This window comes from Callorhinchus milii, unplaced genomic scaffold (assembly GCF_018977255.1).
Source record: "Callorhinchus milii isolate IMCB2004 unplaced genomic scaffold, IMCB_Cmil_1.0 Scaffold12, whole genome shotgun sequence".
NCBI lineage: Eukaryota > Metazoa > Chordata > Chondrichthyes > Chimaeriformes > Callorhinchidae > Callorhinchus > Callorhinchus milii.
This window is the reverse complement of record NW_024704753.1, coordinates 18,536,755-18,555,490: the sequence shown is the minus strand read 5'-3', so window position 1 is coordinate 18,555,490 and position 18,736 is coordinate 18,536,755. Positions and strand designations below refer to the sequence as shown.

At 44.2% G+C, this 18,736-nt stretch overlaps 1 protein-coding gene across 1 annotated transcript in view; it reads left to right on the top strand.

Annotated features, from left to right (window-relative positions):
* The window catches only part of cacna2d2a (calcium channel, voltage-dependent, alpha 2/delta subunit 2a), a 171,912-nt gene that overhangs the window by 97,026 nt on the left and 56,150 nt on the right, over window positions 1-18,736 (top strand). Inside the window, exon 5 of the mRNA XM_042339608.1 lies at window positions 17,889-18,030. Coding sequence (XP_042195542.1) covers window positions 17,889-18,030 — 142 coding nt within the window. The remainder of the gene's footprint in view (window positions 1-17,888; window positions 18,031-18,736) is intronic.

Genomic DNA, 18,736 nt, shown 5'->3' with positions numbered 1-18,736 from the left:
CATTTCCAGCACATAATGACACACATTGTCTACATGTCTTCTCCGCAGACTATTTCGTGATATGATTACTTGATTGTTAAAGAATAAAACATTTTCCGTGATTATTTTATTTGAACCTTTGCTGGTGAGATTCCCAATACAATGAGAAATAAGCTTTGATGCAGACTTCTAAGCAATTCAGTGAAGCCCTACCATTATAAGGACTATGTTGGCTTTTGTTACTGCCAGCGTGGAGCATTTTTGCGGGCACAATTATTGTCATTGATTGGCTTTCGAATGCATAAGTGGCAGAATTGCCTTTTTTTTTTCTTTCTGGTAATTCCCCCTGATATACATGGAATAAAAATGTTCAGAAATATTAGTATTTCATAATAACGCCATTTGTTTATCTGTTCATACCTCCGTCATTAGATTAGATAGATTTCTGTTAGGGAATAATATCTCGGGATACGGTAGATCGTTTGGGACACGGCATGTACATGCGATTGCCAGGACGATGGAAGGCGAACTGGATGGACCTTGGTCTTCTTTCGCCAGCAAATTCTTGTGTTCTTTGTTTGCCAGTTGAAACCCAAATCCGCAAACGTTTATTTTATATTTTTAGTTACGCAGAAATCTGGTGCATTGTTGACACTTAAACGTTTGGACGAACATCTCTTTACGTATAATAATAATCCTTGCATTTGACATAGCGCCTTATCACGTCTTCTAGAGACGTCTCAAAGCGCTTCACAGAATATAATCCAAAGTGAAATGACTGCATATTTGTGGGCGAAACGTGGCAGCCAATTGCGCAGGGCAGTGTGCCTTTAATTTGATGATTGGACAGAACGGTTCCTATTTATTGCATCTTTGGCTGTCGTTATCTCTCCTCTTTCCTCTCCTCTCCTCCTTTCTGCTCCAATTCATACACAGATCAAACAAAACCTGCTGTGTGTTTCTGTAGCCTCCAGAGTGCAAGTCAGAATTCTCCTCCCACTTCTCTTTTATGCTTGTGAGTTCTCTTGGTTCCCGATGCCGTTCCTGGTGCTATCATCATGCCATCATTTTACCGCTTCAAAAAAAAATGAACGTGAAGCCCTGTTGCCGATACAGACTGTCTCAGTGTCTGTCTGTCTCAGTGTTGTCTTGCGATTCATGCAATGTAATGCAAATGGGTTCATTAGAGATAATGTACAAACCAGTCTTCTCTATTACTCCCAAATGCACCAGCCAGGTTTCTATGCTCGTTTTATAAATAACAACGCACAGAACAAATAACAGGACGTGTATTGACTTAAGCGGATCCACAGTAATATAGCCAGGATCATGCATTAGTCATGAGTGGTTTGAAATATTAGGAAATGATTGAGTTACCCAGGTTGACGGGATCTCTCATTCTTGGTCAATAATTACCAAAGCTCTTTTCAACCAACCCACTGACGCTAATCATTTCAGGAATCGTAACTTAGTTTGAACACCGTCAGCCCAGGCTTTAATGCCCAGTGTGTTTTTTTTCCCCCCTTCGTAAATGCCGCTGAATGTTGGCGTGAAACTTGCTGACGTTCCAAGTAGGCTAAGAATCTATTACAGTTCCTGAACTGAGCCGTGAACTGTCTTCCCGGGATTAAACTTTATCTGTGTCCCCACGCCTCTGCCTTTCTCTTTGGCACCACACAATCTGCAAGAAGTGACCGACGAAATAACGCTGCGCTTGGTCTGTCTCTCTCTCTTCTCGTTCACCCCTCCCCTGCCAGGAGGGCGGAAGGCAAATGTGACGGACCGCGGTCTTCCTTCGCTCAGCAGTTTGGCTCTCTCTGAACCACTTCAAGGGCCACGTACAAAGCTGCCTGCCCTTAGATCACTTAGTGACTTCGGGCCACTTGCTGTTTTGATTCTACGACTTGGGTTTGTAGTTTTCCAAATGTGTCTTTGCTGCAGTGTCGCAGAGCTCCAGATGGATCCTGGGACGCCCTGCTGCTTCCCCCCGGCAAATGAGCTGAAGTACTGCCTTCGAATGATTTTTTTCTGCGCAGCGCAGAGAGTGGGGGGAGAAATCATCTGACTGCTTAAAGTGTAAATCTCTTAATGAGAGACTGCACCCAGTTATTTTCCACCAGGGAGAGTCAATCAACTTCGGATCATTTATGGCGTTTAAACATCTTTCATTGAATAGAATAATAATAATAATAATCCTTACATTTGATACAGCGCCTTATCACGTCTTCAAGACATCTCAAAGCGCTTCACGGTGGAGTGACTGTGTATTTTGTGGGCAAATGAAATAGACTTCACCTACGGAAGCCAGACTTAACATTTTCAGAATTGAAGGGATTATTATCCCCGGAAAAGCGATCCGCCAATCGACTAACAGCCGGGTTCCGACTTTGTTACCCTTTTAAATGAAGCGGGGATTGTTATCTGGATTGTATTATTACCAGTAGGATTGACTAAACATTGGTTGGCATGATCTTGTGCACCTGAGTCCGCAGGGAACTATTGTCTTTTGGGATACTCACTGAGAAGCAGGCAATTAAACAACGCTGTACAGTTGAACAACACGAGCAGGGAGCTTGGAAACACTAAAGATGTGACTACCTTGTGGCTTGCTTGAATTATTCAGCCATCATCTAATCAAACACACATGGATAGAGCACTTTATATTCAGTTGGTAAAATAATAATCCTGTTTGATAATTGAAGGAATAGTTTTGAGTTGCAGCTCACTTCACATTGCGTATACAGCACTCGCTCCATGAACACCATTCATCTTCAGTGAGGGTCAGTAATACAGGTGTTTTATCATTAATAATAGTAAATAATAATAATTATGGTTGCATTTAGTGTAGTGCCTTTCATGTCATGAGGAAGTCCCAAAGCGCTTCACAGGATTTAAGTGAAGTGACTGTATCTGTGGGTGAATGCGGCAGCCAATTTGCAACAACAACAGGTACTTGCATTTATATAGTGCCTATTTATACTAATAATATTAATAATAAGCCTTGCATTTGAAGTAGCGCCTCATCACGTCTTCGAGACGGCTTCGGCAGCGGTGTCCCGCAAACTGTGCCAATAATTGTAGTATGGATTGATGTCAGCGTATTGGACTGTCATTAAATCAAACCTTTTCGTGACATAGTTGATCTCTTTACTTGAGAGCATTTTATTCTGTTGTTACAAAGAAAAAGGCTAAGTACTTATTAAGTAATCAGTAGCTCTTGCACAGAAACCGTAGGCCTTGTCATTGTCAGTGGACTGAGGTTGAATTCATTGCTTCGTTTGGTTACATTACTGTCATACAGGGACCTGCCCTGTTGTCTATACTGTACCAAGAAGAACTGAAAATGAGCAGCGTTGACAGCAGCAGCAGCAGAAATTTCAGGGATTAGATTCGATAAGGAGCTCGGAACAGATTCCACTGAAAATCTGGAATTTTAATAATAATAATAAACCTTGCATTTGATACAGCGCCTGATCATGTCTTCGAGACGTCTCAAAGCTCTCCATGGGGTAGGTGAAATCCTGGCCTCAAACCCCGTCATTTCTCAATCTGTTAAATGTTACGTAACGTTCACATAATGATCTTGTGGAACGTGATCCCACCCGATCTCAGAGGGGAATTACTTGGGCATTATCAGCGCTAGAAGCTCAATGTTTTTGTGTGGGTGTGTCTCCAGTCCCTTTATGCTACCAGCGATGTACACAGATAACCTACATTGCAGTGGTAACATTGCTAATTACTGGAATCATTGTTCAGGCATCGTTGCTATCCAGTTTACCACTCGCTCACTGAAATAGTGTCTCCGCAGAGTTGTTCTGAATTTACCCCCCCTTTCCCCTCCCTTTCAATTGAAGGCCGTGTCCTCTGGTTCTACTGCAAGATCACTCTGCCACTTGGCAAATCATCAACGGTCGTTGACCAAAGTTCTGGTGAAGTTTATAACCAAGTCAGATCTGCTCTTGGTTACACAACAATATACTTTTAAGTGTCTTGGATTGACATGCTGGGTTCAATGCAGTTGTGCAAGTGAATGTCTTGGACTCTCTTAGGCTCTGGGATGTGGTAGAGCGGGTAAATTAAAGTTTGAGACCGTCACATTGAGAGTAGGGTACAATGTGGGTAGGTATTCCAGACTGACAATCTGGGTCCAAGAAATTGTTTGGATGAGCATTCCTGTCTCTCACACTGTGACTGAGGTACCTTGAGTAATTGTCATTTCATGGAAGCAGTACAACATGTGAGTGTCCCAGCCTGTCCCGCTGTGTGTGTGTGTGTGTGTGTACATTCTAGATAGCCACCGAGTACTAATGGGCTGTGTGGTGACAGTTTGCCTGAGGATTCACTTTACAGTATTATTCTGTGAAGCGCTTCGAGACGTCTTGACGACGTGATAAGGCGCTATACCAAATGCACGGATTATTATAATTATTATTATAAAATGTTAGGCTGAGAAACTGGAACTACTGTCAGTCAGTCAGTAACTGGGGAAATATCCACCCAGGGTTTTTGGTGTGACCTTCTGAACTAGGCTGAAGTGTGATGCACTCCCGTGAACTACCCGATGAAATAAGAGACCATCTCACTCCCTGTGAGGCTTTTTTTTGACTTACATTGAGACAATTTCCGTTAGCCCCACTGGTTTTAACAGCGTTCTTGTTTCAAATCATTAGGGATCCCATTGTGTTGCCTTCACTGTTAATGGGTTTGTTGGGAGACGAACTTGGGGATCCTGAATGTTCGGAATGACTACATTGCTGTATGGGAACGGTTTTATACAAAACCCACATGGCTGCTCGTGTCAGTAGCTTTATTATGGAGAACGGTGTCAGTGAATGGTTGGAGTCCTCCAAGGCTTTTTACACAGCGGAAACCCATTGGGGATATGCTGAGCACTTCGAAACGAGCAGCTTTACTTTCCTCAGTCTCTCAACTGGTAATTTATATTATAGGAAGCCAGACAATTTAGTGAATAATTATGGTAATCAGTAAAAAAAAACAATTACTGGTTATTAACACACCAAGCACCCTAAGGTGAAATACAATGCACGTGCTTCCACAACAGCTTCCTTGCTGGTCAGAGGACCTCATGTATTAAGGTGTTCTTTATTGAGATGTTTTTTATTAAAGTAGTGTTTATACCAGGGTGCAGTCGTGCCTCTTTTGGGGAGGATTTTCTGTTATTTTGGAAATATGGAATATTAAATATGCACAATTGGCTGCCACATTTCACCCACAAAATACACAGGCACTACACTTCACTGTATAGATATATATAAATACAATATATTTGATGAAGCACTTTGAGACGACATGTCAATGACGTGATAAGGCGCTATATCAAATGCAAGAATTATTATTAGAATATTACAGACAGTGGAATTAAAATCTCAGTACAAAGGAAGGTGTTCAGTTACTGAAATGTTGATCAGCTTTAGATTGTTGTACTTGGGTGGAGAATAAAACGTTTCAGTTTGTGTATTAGAAGGAGCAGAGCTCCAATAATAATAATAATAATCCTGCATTTGATATGGTGCCATATCACGTCTTCGAGACGTCTCAAAGCGCTCCACAGAATAGACTGTAAAATCAAGCGACTGTAATATTTTGTGGGCAAAAGTTGCAAGGTAGCATCACGTAGCCATAGATGACACTATACCATTCTGCCATTCAATGCCATTGAATGGTCATAAGATCTTGGTGATTTACACGAGATATAGAGGACTCCACTCTGAGCTTTGTCACATTGGCCCTGTTCTGGAACTTCACTTTGCGTCCCATCTCCCTGCTTTCCAACCGCCTTTTTTCCAACCTCTTCTTGACTATACCTTTGGTCAAAATATTAACATCTCCCTTTCCCTACATTGTATTCTACTGATATACGTTCTGTCTGGAAGGTATTGTTATTATTGTGCAAGTTATTAATGACAATACACACCCAAGTAACTTATCGAGTGAAACATTACGAGATGTTTTTGGCAAGGCTTCCATCAAAAGTGTTGCATCAAACTCAAATATTTTTATTTACTGGTACATTTTAGTGCATATAAAATGCGCGGATGGCAGTTGTTTTGGCTCGGCACGGTGTGTGTTCGAATGTATCTTACAATAATATTGCTCGGAAGGAAGGAGTACAGTATTTTTGCGTGATTATTGATCTTTCTCTGAAAGTGTTCAGTTGATCAATGAGAAGCTATTAACAACATAGAACATCATGTACTCAGACACAGCTCAAGGGTATTTCTCTGTGAGTTGAAGTTATTCTGTCTCCGATATGGCCATACTTTGAATATTGCATGCTGTTCTGTCAATCTAACTCCAAAAGAAAACCAGTGCAATCAACAGGATTCATAGTAAACCAACCAAGTTGATAATAATAATAACAATAATGCTTGGATTTAATATAGCACCTTATCATGTCTTTGAAACGTCTCAAAACGCTTCACAGAATATACTGCAAAGTGTCTGTATATTTTGTGACCGAAACGCGGAAGCCAATTGTGCACAACAGTGTCCCACAAACAGTTGTGGATTGAGTGACTAAATTATTATGTTTTTAGAAGGAATTATTACCCCCGGAAAAGCGATTCGCCAATCGGCTAACAACCGGGTTCCTGCTCACTGCTGGTAAACAGAGACGCGCGCACGTGTGTGTGTGTGTGGAGTAAGGAAACTTGCCCAATGTTTCCCCCTGTCCTGCCTGGGAATCGAACCCAGGTCCTCTCGCTTGCGAGGCGAGTGCTCTAACCACTGAACTACAGGACTCCATAAAGACTCGTTGAATTGAGACAAGAATTGAACACTAAACTGGAGCTGGGTGAACGTTACCTTTAACATTGGATGGGTCACTTGATTTCTCTTGGTCTGAGAAGGTCAGTTCTTCCTTTTGGGAAAAAAATGTTTAAGGTCAGACGGGTCTGTAGTTGAGCACATTTTGCCCACAAAATATACAGTCAAGACGTGATAAGGCGCTATATCAAATGCAAGGATTATTATTATTTATTTTTCAAGTGATTTACTTTGATGGGACAGAAATTGACCCAAAGATGCTATCATGCAGATAAACACGTTTAACTGAACCAAAAGACAAGGTCCTACCCAAACATTAATGCTTTCTTTGGCTGACTGCTTCAGTCTAAGCCTCACAGCAGGAAGTGCCCCAGAGTGACAGCCAATATAGATGTCTTGGTGCTGGGAAATGGCAAGTCAAGACACTGCCAGGTTAACAAGGTGCTCTGCCAATTTCATCAGTGAAGCAATTTGCACCAGAGCCCACGGGAACCCTGGAACCACTTAACTAATGAAGCTTTCAAACACTCAGCAAGCTTTCGTTTTTCATATGTTATCGGTGTTTCACATTATCAGCCGCCTGGGCCTGGGTGTCCGTCACGATTTCGAGACAGACATTGTTGCAGGACTCGCCCTTCACGTCCCACATCTTCCCGTTTCAAGGAATACCAACCGCTTTCTCGGCCACATCATTTTTATCATTAAAACACAACATTTTTATTTAGGGGCTTTGGTGGGTTTGAATGGCTGACTGCAATGCCACATTTGATAATAATAATATTTTTATTATTAATAACAATCCTGGCATTTGATACAGCACCCGATCACGTCTTCAGGACGTCTCAAAGCGCTTCACAGAATATACTGTAAAGTGTAGGGACTGTATATTTTGTGGCCGAAACGCGGCAGCCAATTGCGCACAGCAGCGTCTCCACAAACAGCCGTGGATTGAGTGACCAAATTATTACCTCTGGAAAAGAGATTCACCAATCGACTAGCAACCGAGTCCCTACTTACTGCTCGCAAGCGAGAGGACCTGGGTTCGATTCCCGGGCAGGGCAAAACATTGGGCAGGTTTCCTTACTCCACGCACACGCCTCTGTTTACCTATAGCAGGAAGTATTATTAAAAAGTGTGAGTGGCATTAAGTGAATTGGCAGTTGCATTTGGCAATATTAAGCACATGAGCTTAAAGCTGAACTGAATGAGCTGAACTTCAAGTGGATCAGTATATTCTGCCTATCTGCCGGTCTAACCCAGCGGCTTCACACTCTTTGGCTTTTAGTAAACAAATTGCTCATGAACAGTTCTCAGCACAAGGCTCGGTCTTCACACAATCCTCACCTTTAAGGGGAAAAGGAATTTCCCTGACGTTAATTACAAGTGTCCACTGGAAAACGCTTTTTTTCATCATCCACAAATTCCCACCAGCACGTGGGATGCTGCTGGGTTTTGGTAATCAGGATATTAATAATCTTGCCTGCCTCATTTCCAGCCACTGTGGCTCTTAAGTTCTGTGACCTGTTCCTATTTCCGAGTGGCTCTGGTGCTTTTCTTGTTGAGCTGTAAATGTTATCAGCTGTTAGCTGGAAGCAGTCGCTGCTAATGCACCAGGCAAAGTGGATTGCCAAGCAACCCTAGCCAGGGTCGGATTGTGTTTGTGAGTAGTAATTAGCGGCTGTCAGTCTGTCTGCCTTTCCTCTTGGTTGCCTCTCATCACTCACACTAGTCTTCATTTCCAGTCGTTCACAGCCACTTCTGACATTAATCAGCGGTTGAATGCTAATGTGCCTCAAACTGGAAGCTGTGCCCGTTCTAGACCGGCATTTAAATAAAAGCAGCATGCTCTGTGCCCCAGCCTCTGAGTTTTTAAATCCAGTTCAATGCCAATTAGTCCGTTGGATTGTTGTGTCTCACTCGGCTCGCTAACAGGAAAGCACGAGCTGACTGTAACTTGGAAACCTTAACCGCTCTGTCTCTTCACCACAGCCACAGAACTTGCTTTTGTTCAGTACATCAAAAATCCTTCTCCCCATCATCTTCAACTCTGCCAATCGGTGACTCCATCGAGTGCTTTGAGAAGTGTTGATGTGCAAAGCCCTGAAACTTTGCAAGTTCTTTTTCTCTGTTGAAGAAGTTAAATGGGCATCACGTTAATTACCTAATACTGTGTGTAAGTGCCAGCCTGGCCCAGTGGTAGCGCTCTCTAACTCTCTCTCACCTCGGAGTCAGAAGGTTGCGGCTTCAAGCCCCACATCGGGACTTGGAATCGCATGGTCTAAGCTGAGGCTGCAATGCAGCGCTGTGGGTCGGTGGTGGGGGTGGGGGAACTGTGTTGTTGGAGGTGCCGCCCTTCAGATGAGACATCAAACCAAAGTCCTATCTGCCTGTTCAGGTGGACGTTAAACATTCCACGGCGCTATTTGAAACGAGAAGGGAGTTAGTTTCTCCCAGTGTCCTGGCCAACTCCAATTGACTACTGCGTTTTGCCCACAGAGCACACAGTCAATCCACTTGACAGTATATCCTGTGAAGCGCTTTGAGACGTCTCAATGATATGATAAGGCGCTGTCTTAAATGCACGGATTTTTAGAATTATTATTATCATTTGTGTGTACATATATCAAAGAGCATCATACTTTATAGCTTTCCTGGTCCTCCAGTATTCAGTTGTTTAGCCAGAGCCTGTTATTCCAGGTCCAGCAAAATATTTTATTCCCACAACTTTTGAGTAGAGACTCTGTTATACCACAGAGGTACAACCACCTCCCGCAGTGTGAAACTCTACACATTTACCCTGCTCTGCCGAAAGCCGCTGACTTAGTAAAGGTTAGAGCAGTGCTGCACAGTCAAGCGACAACCATGGTTTGCACCATAAAGGCTCCAAATGCAAAGATCGGGTGCCCTCTCTTAGCTCAGAGCATTGCCCCTGTTTATTATACTCCCCTGAAGGCACGCACCATTTTAAAGGTCAAGTGCTACAAACAGTGTGGGTCAGTACTTTAATGGCTTGAGTCATATACATACTTAGCTAATCCCACCAGCCATGTGTTCCTGTGGTGATGTGTTACCCTGAGGCCAATAATGCCATCAGTTTATGACAAGTGTTCGCCTTTGATTGATGAGCTCAGTGACGGGGTGTGGTGGCAAGAAACTGTTTATTTGAATCGCTAGCATTGTTGGGCTGTAAGCTACAGCACTGAGCTGAACAGTGAGGGGAAAGGTATTGTGTGTTGCCTTAGGATTAGAGGTAGGTTGCTGAGGGCTTTTGGAACACCTCCATGCAAAATAATTCCATCCACATTTTCGAGACTGAGGTGGAGAGATGTTTGTGAGGTCAGGGTATCAGGGGATACGGGGAGAGGGCAGGTAATTGGAGTTGAGGTACAGATCAGCCATGATCTTATAGAATGGCGGAACCGGCTTGAGGGGCTGAATGGCCTCCTCCTGTTCCTATGTTCCTATAATTTTAGAACTTAGGATAGAAGGCTGAAGTTTTCACACTTCAAATGACTGCTTTGAGGAGCCCCACGCTGGCTCCCATTGATTATTTGCCTCGAGTTAGAAATGGGGCAAGGGAGGGGGCAAGGCGGAGGGACTGCAGGATGGAGTTCCAGAGGATGGGGGCAGAGTGGCTGAAGCCCTGCCTGACAATGGTGAGGTGGGCGAAGCGGGGGACATGGAGCAGGCCAGAGCTCGCTGAGCGGAGGGAGCGGGCAGGTTGGCAGGGGATTAGGAGGTCACAGAGGTAGGGGGGAGCAAGACCATGGAGGGCTTTGAAGGTGAGGACCAGGACCTTGAACTGTATCCTCTGTGAGATGCGAAGCCATTGGAATCAGGCGAGGATGGGGGGTGATAGGGTCGTGGAGCCCAGTGCAGGAGACGACACAGGCTGCAGAGTTCTGGATGATTTGCAGGGTATGGAGGGAGGAGTTGGGGAAGCCGACAAGCAATGAGTTTGCATAGTCAAGCCTCGATGTAATGAAAGCATCTATGAGGGTTTTGGTGGTGAGGGTTGAGACAGTGGCGGAGTCGGGCGATGTAGTGGAGGTGGGGGAAGGCAGAGCGGGTCATGGCATGGATATGGGGGAGAAAGAACAGTTGAAGGTCAACAAGGTGCCCAGGTTCCTGACTGGCTTGGTGAGGGGGAGTGGAGGGTGTGGATGGTGATGCTGCCAGTGCCTGAGATGCAGAGGCGCTGATGGGAGCCAATTGGGAGAGCCTCAGTCTTGTTGACGTTCAAGTGTAGAAAGTTAGCTCTCATTCAGGACTTGATGTCTGACAGGCAGTCTGTGAGCACAGCAGTCGGTCCTGGAATCGATGTGGAGGCAGAGAGATAGAGTTGGGTGTCATCCGCACACATGTGTTAGTTGACCCCATGTCTGCGGATGATGTCACCAAGGGGTAGCGTACAAATGTTGATGAGGAGGGGGCAGAGCCCTGAGGAACGCCACATGTGACGGTGCGGTGGCTGGAGGAGAAGCTGTTAGTGGTGACAAAGTAGAGACGGTGGGAGAGGTAGGATTCGCAAGGGAAAGGTCCGCGAAGATTAAGCTAAGAGGAGAGGAGGTGTAGGAGGATAGCGTGGTCGACAGTGTCGAAGGCAATGGAGAGGTCAAGGAGGACATTGTTTCCAGGCCAGTGTTTTGCACTCAGAATCCCACGTCTAGAATCCCACTGAACTCCTTGGGTGGCTGCAGACCTGAAGCGAAGCCTTGCAAAACGGGAGCCTTGCAAAACGGGAGCTTCGGCGCTTGAACAGAGAAAGAGAAAGGCACCTGACAAAAAAATTGGTATCAGAAAATCCCTTCATCCTTTCGAATGCTGCCGGATTGTTTGACCAAATCATGAGGGATTTATCTCAGGGACATGAGGATGATTCGCTAAGCCTCCTCCCAAAGAGTGGCTGGAATAGGAATGTCCCGACCTCACTACCTCTCGTCTTCTGAGATCCTACAGTGAGAAGATTTCCCCCCCAGCAAACTTAAAGTGCTCAAATTATTTGTGCTTCCAGGAGAATATTAGCTTTGAGGCGTCTCGAAGACGTGATAAGGCGCAATCTCAAATGCAGGGATTATTATTATTAATATCTTTATTGTGTTACTGAATAAGACCTTAAAAACTGACTAGTGACTACAATCGATCTCTATTATGTTATAGCAAATGAATACAAGAGAGACGCGGAGAAATCCAAATCGTCAACGCAGCAATTAGTTCTCTTGCTTTCTCTACCTTGCAAAATACAACATGTTTGCAATAAATTCCTGAGTTTATCTTTTCATGTGGCACTCCTTAGTTGTCGAACACCCTTGAGTGGCACCCTCAGGTCAGGAACTGTTGCGTAGTGTAAGCAGATCCGGTAAATTATTATAATAATAATCATAATAATAAATAAGAATAATCCTTGCATTTGATATAATTAGACTTCTCAAAGCTTCACGGAATATACTGCAAAGTGAATTGACTGTATGATTTGCGGGCAAAACTGCACACGTGTTACTCTGACTTGAGCCGTTCGTTAATTCCTCGGAATGCATTGGCTCCAAAACATATGGCCATCAGTTTCAATCCCAAATGAATTCCTTTGACGATTTCATGCCGGGCTCCTATCACGCCTAATCCAGATGAACTTCTTACCATTGTGTCTCCGGAGCATCCTTAGTTGATGCACATCATCAGCATAAAATGTCCTTCCATCTACGCTTTTCAATTGAGCAATATGCTTTCAATGATTAAAGCCCATTAAACATTATTATTACAGTATACTTATTAGCACGACGAGCTCATAGAGAAAACCAGTGAGCCCGATGCTTTTGGGAGGGGAAGGGAACAAACTAATAAACAGAACACTGTCTTAAAGAATTGTTTGGCTCATCTTTCAACACTTTTTTTTGTAAGGTCAGTGGTCAGAAAACACAGCAGACCCCCCCCCCCGCCCCCCGCACCCCCACTTCACGTCTCGTCGTCTGCTTCTTTAAAGAAAAACTATACGACGAGGCACAACCAATACTTTAATGAATGAAAAGTCAAGATAAAAAAATGAAAAATGACCTGTTAGCTGGAGAATGGAGTTGAATCGCCACAGCGGTTTGTGCTAAGCATATTGTTCAGGACAAGTTTAATTAGAAACCGCAAGCATTTCGGCTCCAATGGGGATTTCACCTGAGGGTTCTCAATCTCAATCAGAAATTAGCAGGTTGCTAATGGAATATCTTCTACCTTTTTAATCTATGGCAATGGGGCAGCTCTACTGCGGTTTGTCCCAAAAAATATATAAACTCCTCCGTCTCGCTGTGTGTTGCCGATGGCGGGATCGACTGCTAGTGCGTGCAGAAAGGTTCGTAAAGATGCCGTAGCATCGCCCTGTTTATTCGTATGTGGAGATGTGCGCCATCCATCACACAGTTGTGCCAAATGGCCCAGGATTTTCCACTGGATATTTGCAAATTCAGGATATAAACTAGCAGAGTCTTATTGTACACACGGTACATAGACAAGCTGTCGGCCTGTGACCTACGCAGGAGATGGACTGACAGTCCCCACTGTAATAACCAATGCAATACATGGATTAGCGACGTCTGCCTATAATTATCAGTACAGAATGATGATCTGCCGTGCGTATTACAGTTACCCCCGCTCCCTCCCCAACCCACTACCCGCTGCCTCCGCCCAACTGGCTCCAGCCCCGTGCCCTCCGTTCCACCATCGTCGGCCGCGCTTTCAGCCGCCACACCCCGGAAACTCTGGAGCACTATCCCTCCTCCTCGCCCCTTCCTTCCCCCAACTGCAGAACGCATCTGAAGACCTTTCTCTTCGACCGTCGCCTACGGTCATCTCCCCATCTCCCCTCCGGCACGGTGTCGTGCTCCGCCACTGGCAAGCGCTCTGGGACGCTGCCATGCATGAGGGGGTGCTGTGTAAGTGCAAGTTGTTGTTATAGTTACTAACGCAGGACACCGACCAACAATGAACACTGCAATTCCTAATATAGTACAAGGTATGGACTAGCAGCGTTTACTTACACAGTATATGGGACTTGCACTGTTTATCACAGAGACAAGTATCTTGTGGGCGAAACGCGGCAGCCAATTGCGCACAGCAGCGCCTCACAAACAGCTGTGGATTGAGTGACCAAAAATTTTTTAATAATAATTTTAATAATTTATTTGGGAATAGAATAACACATCAGGTTCATTAGACTTGGGAGAGGAACAACAGTAACTATTAAGGGAATAGTTTTTTGAGATCTAGGTATAGCAACGCAGGCAAATGGTAGAGAAATCTTTCTGAAGGTCATGTCTGTTATGAGCTAAGGAAAACTAAAAAGGAAAAAATGTGCATTTTCATGAATCTTTTCATAAAAGACTTTGCGGGGAATGGCGGTCATGACATAGTGGGCATTCGCTCGGGTGTCGGTGTGCATATGAGAGTGCGAGGCTTCCAATCAATCTTTCAAGTGACAGTCGACTTCATTAATGTGTTGACGCTCATACTGGGCTGTGTTAATGACAGAGTTCTGCTAGTAAATGAGCTGTGTAATATACAGTGGGTTGTCGCACAGGGAAAGTCTGCGTGCTGGATGTGCATATGGAGTACATCATTATGCTTAATTAATTTATGTACCTCAAAACAAGCTGCATTCCCGCTACAAACCCACACATATACCGACAATCTAAACGTCCTGGGCGTGTGAGGCTTGGATTGTGCGACTCAGGAACGGATTCTGAGGGTGTAAACATTGTGAGAGCTGAACTGGAGCGTAGATTCGGGTCCTTGAGATGCACTTGCAGCTGTGATTTACTGGGGTTTGAAGTATTTTTTTAATCTATTCAGGCAGCTAAGTTTCTGTGCAGTTGATGGGCATGTGAGTCCTGCAGCTCAGTGGTTAGAGCACTCGCCTCGCAAGCGAGAGGACCTGGGTTCGATTCCCGGGCAGGACAAAACATTGGGCAAGTGTCCTTACTGAGCACACACGCCTCTGTTTGCCCAGCAGTAAGTGGGAACCTGGTTGTTAATCGATTGGCGGATCGCTTTTCCGTGGGTAATAATCCCTTCAAAAGACAAAGTTAATAAGGATTTTTTGGTCACTCAATCCACGGATTGATAGCCGCATTTCGCCCATAAAATACACAGTCATTTCGCTTTACAGTATATTCCATGAAGCGCTTTGACATGTCTCGAAGACGTGATCCCCAGGATCCTAAACTATAAAGCGCTCTGAGACGCCATCTGGCATGGAGGGCGCTATATAAATCCAAGTAGTTGCTGTTGTTGATAAGGCGCTGTATCAAATGCAAAGATTATTACGGTTATTATTTATTTACCTCCATCAGCCGGAACTGTAGGTATTAAGGGACTCAGAACCTGCTGTTTGATTTTGTACCGTGTGACTGGAAGGATGCATTCTCCAGGGGAAAGAAACTTTTTTTGTTGACGAGTTAGGAGAGAAAAAGCTTTCACCGAATAAACTGCACAAAGTGTTTTGGCTGAATTCTTGGCTCTCCATTTTACAATGCAGAGGTAGTGATTTGCTGACTGACTGCTCCACTGTCTGGTACATATTGTGTGTTAAATCCATTGTTGCCACCAGATACAATACAGCCAGTCCAGAACTATCATCTGTTGTATCTTTGTCCAACTTCACTTTATGTACCATATTGGCCTTCAATCACTGTCTCTCTCTCTCTCTCTCTCTCTTTCTCTGTGTCTTGCCTGGATGGGCATAATTCTGTACAGCCTGTCGGCTTGTCTTGACCAAACAGTCACATTTATAGAGTGTGCAGTCTGTCATCGGTGTATGTCTGTCTGTCTCTCTGTCTGTCTGCAATAGCCAAGTTGTCTCTTTGTTCTGTGTGTATTCTGTAGTCCATCTTCTCCCGTGTCTGTCTGTCTGGGTCTGTCTGTTTGTCTGTCAGTCAGTCCGTCCGTCCAACTAGAAATTCATCTGCCAGGCAGTCAATCACTCGGGCACCTGATTCAATATCACGCACGTCTCTGAATTTCAATTTCCTTCTAATTGTAAGTAGCCGTACGAGCTGCAGAGACCGCGTGATTATTATTATCATTATTTTTATTATTATGTTTCTGCAGAGGAGCATCTGGCGTTTGCTTGGTTGAGTTAGCGCGAGGATAGATTGTAAATACTGGAAATTAAAATGGTTTTTCGGATTCTGAGCTCACAGGTTCCAGGCGGGGTAACGCTGTTCTGCATTTCATTCTGTTATCAGTTAAACGCACTCACTTTGTAATGTTACCGGAGCTTTTAAACCACTCTCGGGAGACAATTCACGATTCCTAGCGAATTACCGCAGAGTGTTGTCACTCCACGCATGAACCTGGATGGCGTCGCTTATTCAACTGCTATTCCATCAACTGCAGTTTGTTTATACTAATAATAATAATAATAATAATAATCCTGGCATTTGATACAGCGCCTCATCAGGTCTTTGAGACGTCTCAAAGCGCTTCACAGGATGTACTGCAAAGTGAATTGACTGTATATTTTGTTGGCGAAACGCTTTACCACTTAATGCTTAAATTAGGGTTAGAGTTAATGCCCACACTCCTACACCACACGCTGCTCATCCCAGATTACCCTCACCAAACCTAAACTGGTGCATCCATAACGTACACACGCGTACAATTTTTCGCCCACAAAATATACAATCGATTCGCTTTACAGGGCCTTCCGTGAAGCGCTTTGAGACATCTTGATCAAATGCAAGGATTATTAATATCATCGTTATTATTATTATTATTGTGTGGCATTGAGTGCCAGAGGGTTGCCGTGTATTAGTTAGGTCAGAACGAGTGGGTCAGCCTCCTTCCTGGAAGCAAAGAAAATACTGAAAAGCTTCAGCATTTGTTGCAACAACAACAATAACAACACAGAAGATCCGAAACTTGGTAATAACCGAGAAAGATGCCAACACTGATTGGTGGCAGTTCAGCTCTCAAGCGAATATCTCCCATTATATTGTTTGCATTTTGCGTCAGGTGGCACAAAAGCAGAAAATCAATTAGTGTTGTCTGAGAACCGATTATCAACAAAGAGATGAAAATACAGAAGGGCAGAGCTGAGATTCAAGGGAAGTCAATAACTGGCGAAAACAATAGTAAATTAGAGACTAGGCTGCTCTCTTATCTAACTTCCCCGAGCTAGCTGCCAGACTTTGCGCTGCACTGGAACGATAAAGATTCTACACGGATGAATGCTCTTTCGTTTTTTTTCCCCCTATTTATACATAGCAAATTGAACAGGATCAATTAAATGAGAGACGGGAGTCAGCTCGTTGAATATGGAACTGCACAGTAGAGCACTCGGGATCTACACGGTGCTTTTGAAAGTTTGACAAACATGACTTATTGAATATTTATAATGATAATCCAGGGGTTTGTGGATCTGCATCCATCTGAAAATGAGCAGAGAGGCAGTTCTTGTGGGACCTGCCCTGTTTATTGCTCTGTGGATCGTTTTTCTCAGCAGTAGTCATTCCGAATTGAATTGGTTTCCATTTCTTTAGCGCCTTTCGGATAGATGGGGGAGGACCCAAGTCGTGGGTGGGAGGCATGGGTGTTGGGTTGGGTTTTGTCGGTCTCCCTTCAGTATCATGTCATCGTACCAAGTGGGCAGTGTATAGCCCTGTAGGTCAGTGGTTAGAGCACTCGCCTTGCAAGCGAGAGGATCCGAGTTTGATTCCCAGGCAGGACGAAACTTTAGGTAAGTTTCTTTACTCCACACACACACACGCGCCTCTGTTTACCAGCAGTAAGTAGGAACCTGGTTGTTAGTCGATTATCGGAGGTAATAATCTCGTATTAAAAAAAATGTTGTCACTCAATCCACGACTGTTTGTGGGGACGGTGCTGTTTGCCCAAAATACACAGTCAATTCACTTTACAGTGTATTCTGTGAAGCGCTTTGAGACGTCTCAAAGATGTGATAAGGCGCCGTATCAAATGCAAGGATTATTATTATTATTATTATTATAAAGCTTGGTGTTATATTCTTCTGACCAGGCCTGCCATCAGGCCATGCAGCAGAAACCTGGTTGCAGTTTGCCTCTCGGTTTTATACCTCTGCTTTCCCTGGGAACCCTAACTCTGTTCTCTATTTATTACAGGAGGGTGACAAAGATGAGGACGGTTCAGACGTGGACCAGATTAATCCGTTACAGTTAGAATTCGTGGACGATCCGAACTTCAATGTGAAGGTCAATTATTCGTACACCGCAGTGCAGATCCCAACTGACATCTACAAGGGCTGTGAGTATTTATCTCTTACTTGTTCTCTACTCTGACCGCTCGATTGAGCTCCCAGGATAGGCTGACACGGTAACGCAGGGCTGGGGGGAACAGTGTTGGCGGAGGTGCCATCCTTCAGATGAGACGTTAAAGATCCCATCTCAAAAAAAAGCTGAGAGTTTTTTCCGGTGTCCTGACGAGCAATCCTTCAGATAAAATTGGTCATTCACTTCAAGCCTGTTTTGGGGGGACATTCTTGTGCAGAATGCTCATCATATGTGCTCATCATCCCAATTTACATTCAGTGCATTTTACAAAAAACTCTGTGAAGTGCTTTGAGAAACTTCAACCTGATCAAGAGCTACACCAAATGCAAGGATTGTTATTTGATTTTTCCTGTTGCTCAGTCACTTGGAATCCTCTCCTCTGAGGTTACAAATGTCTCACCGACTGGGTTTCATTCTGTATTCCGGGTTTGCAGTAACAACTTTTATTAACATACATAGTTTTGAGAGATTGACCCTTCCAGGCTCTCCAAGAATTCATCTGAATCAAAATTAATGTGGTCACTCGATCCATGACTGTTTGTGGGGACGCTGCTGTGCGCAATTGGCTGCCGGGTTTCACCCACCAAATACACAGTCAATCCACTTTACAGTGTATCCTGTGAAGTGCTTTGAGACGTCTCGAAGACGTGATAAGGTGCTGTATCAAATGCCAGTATTAT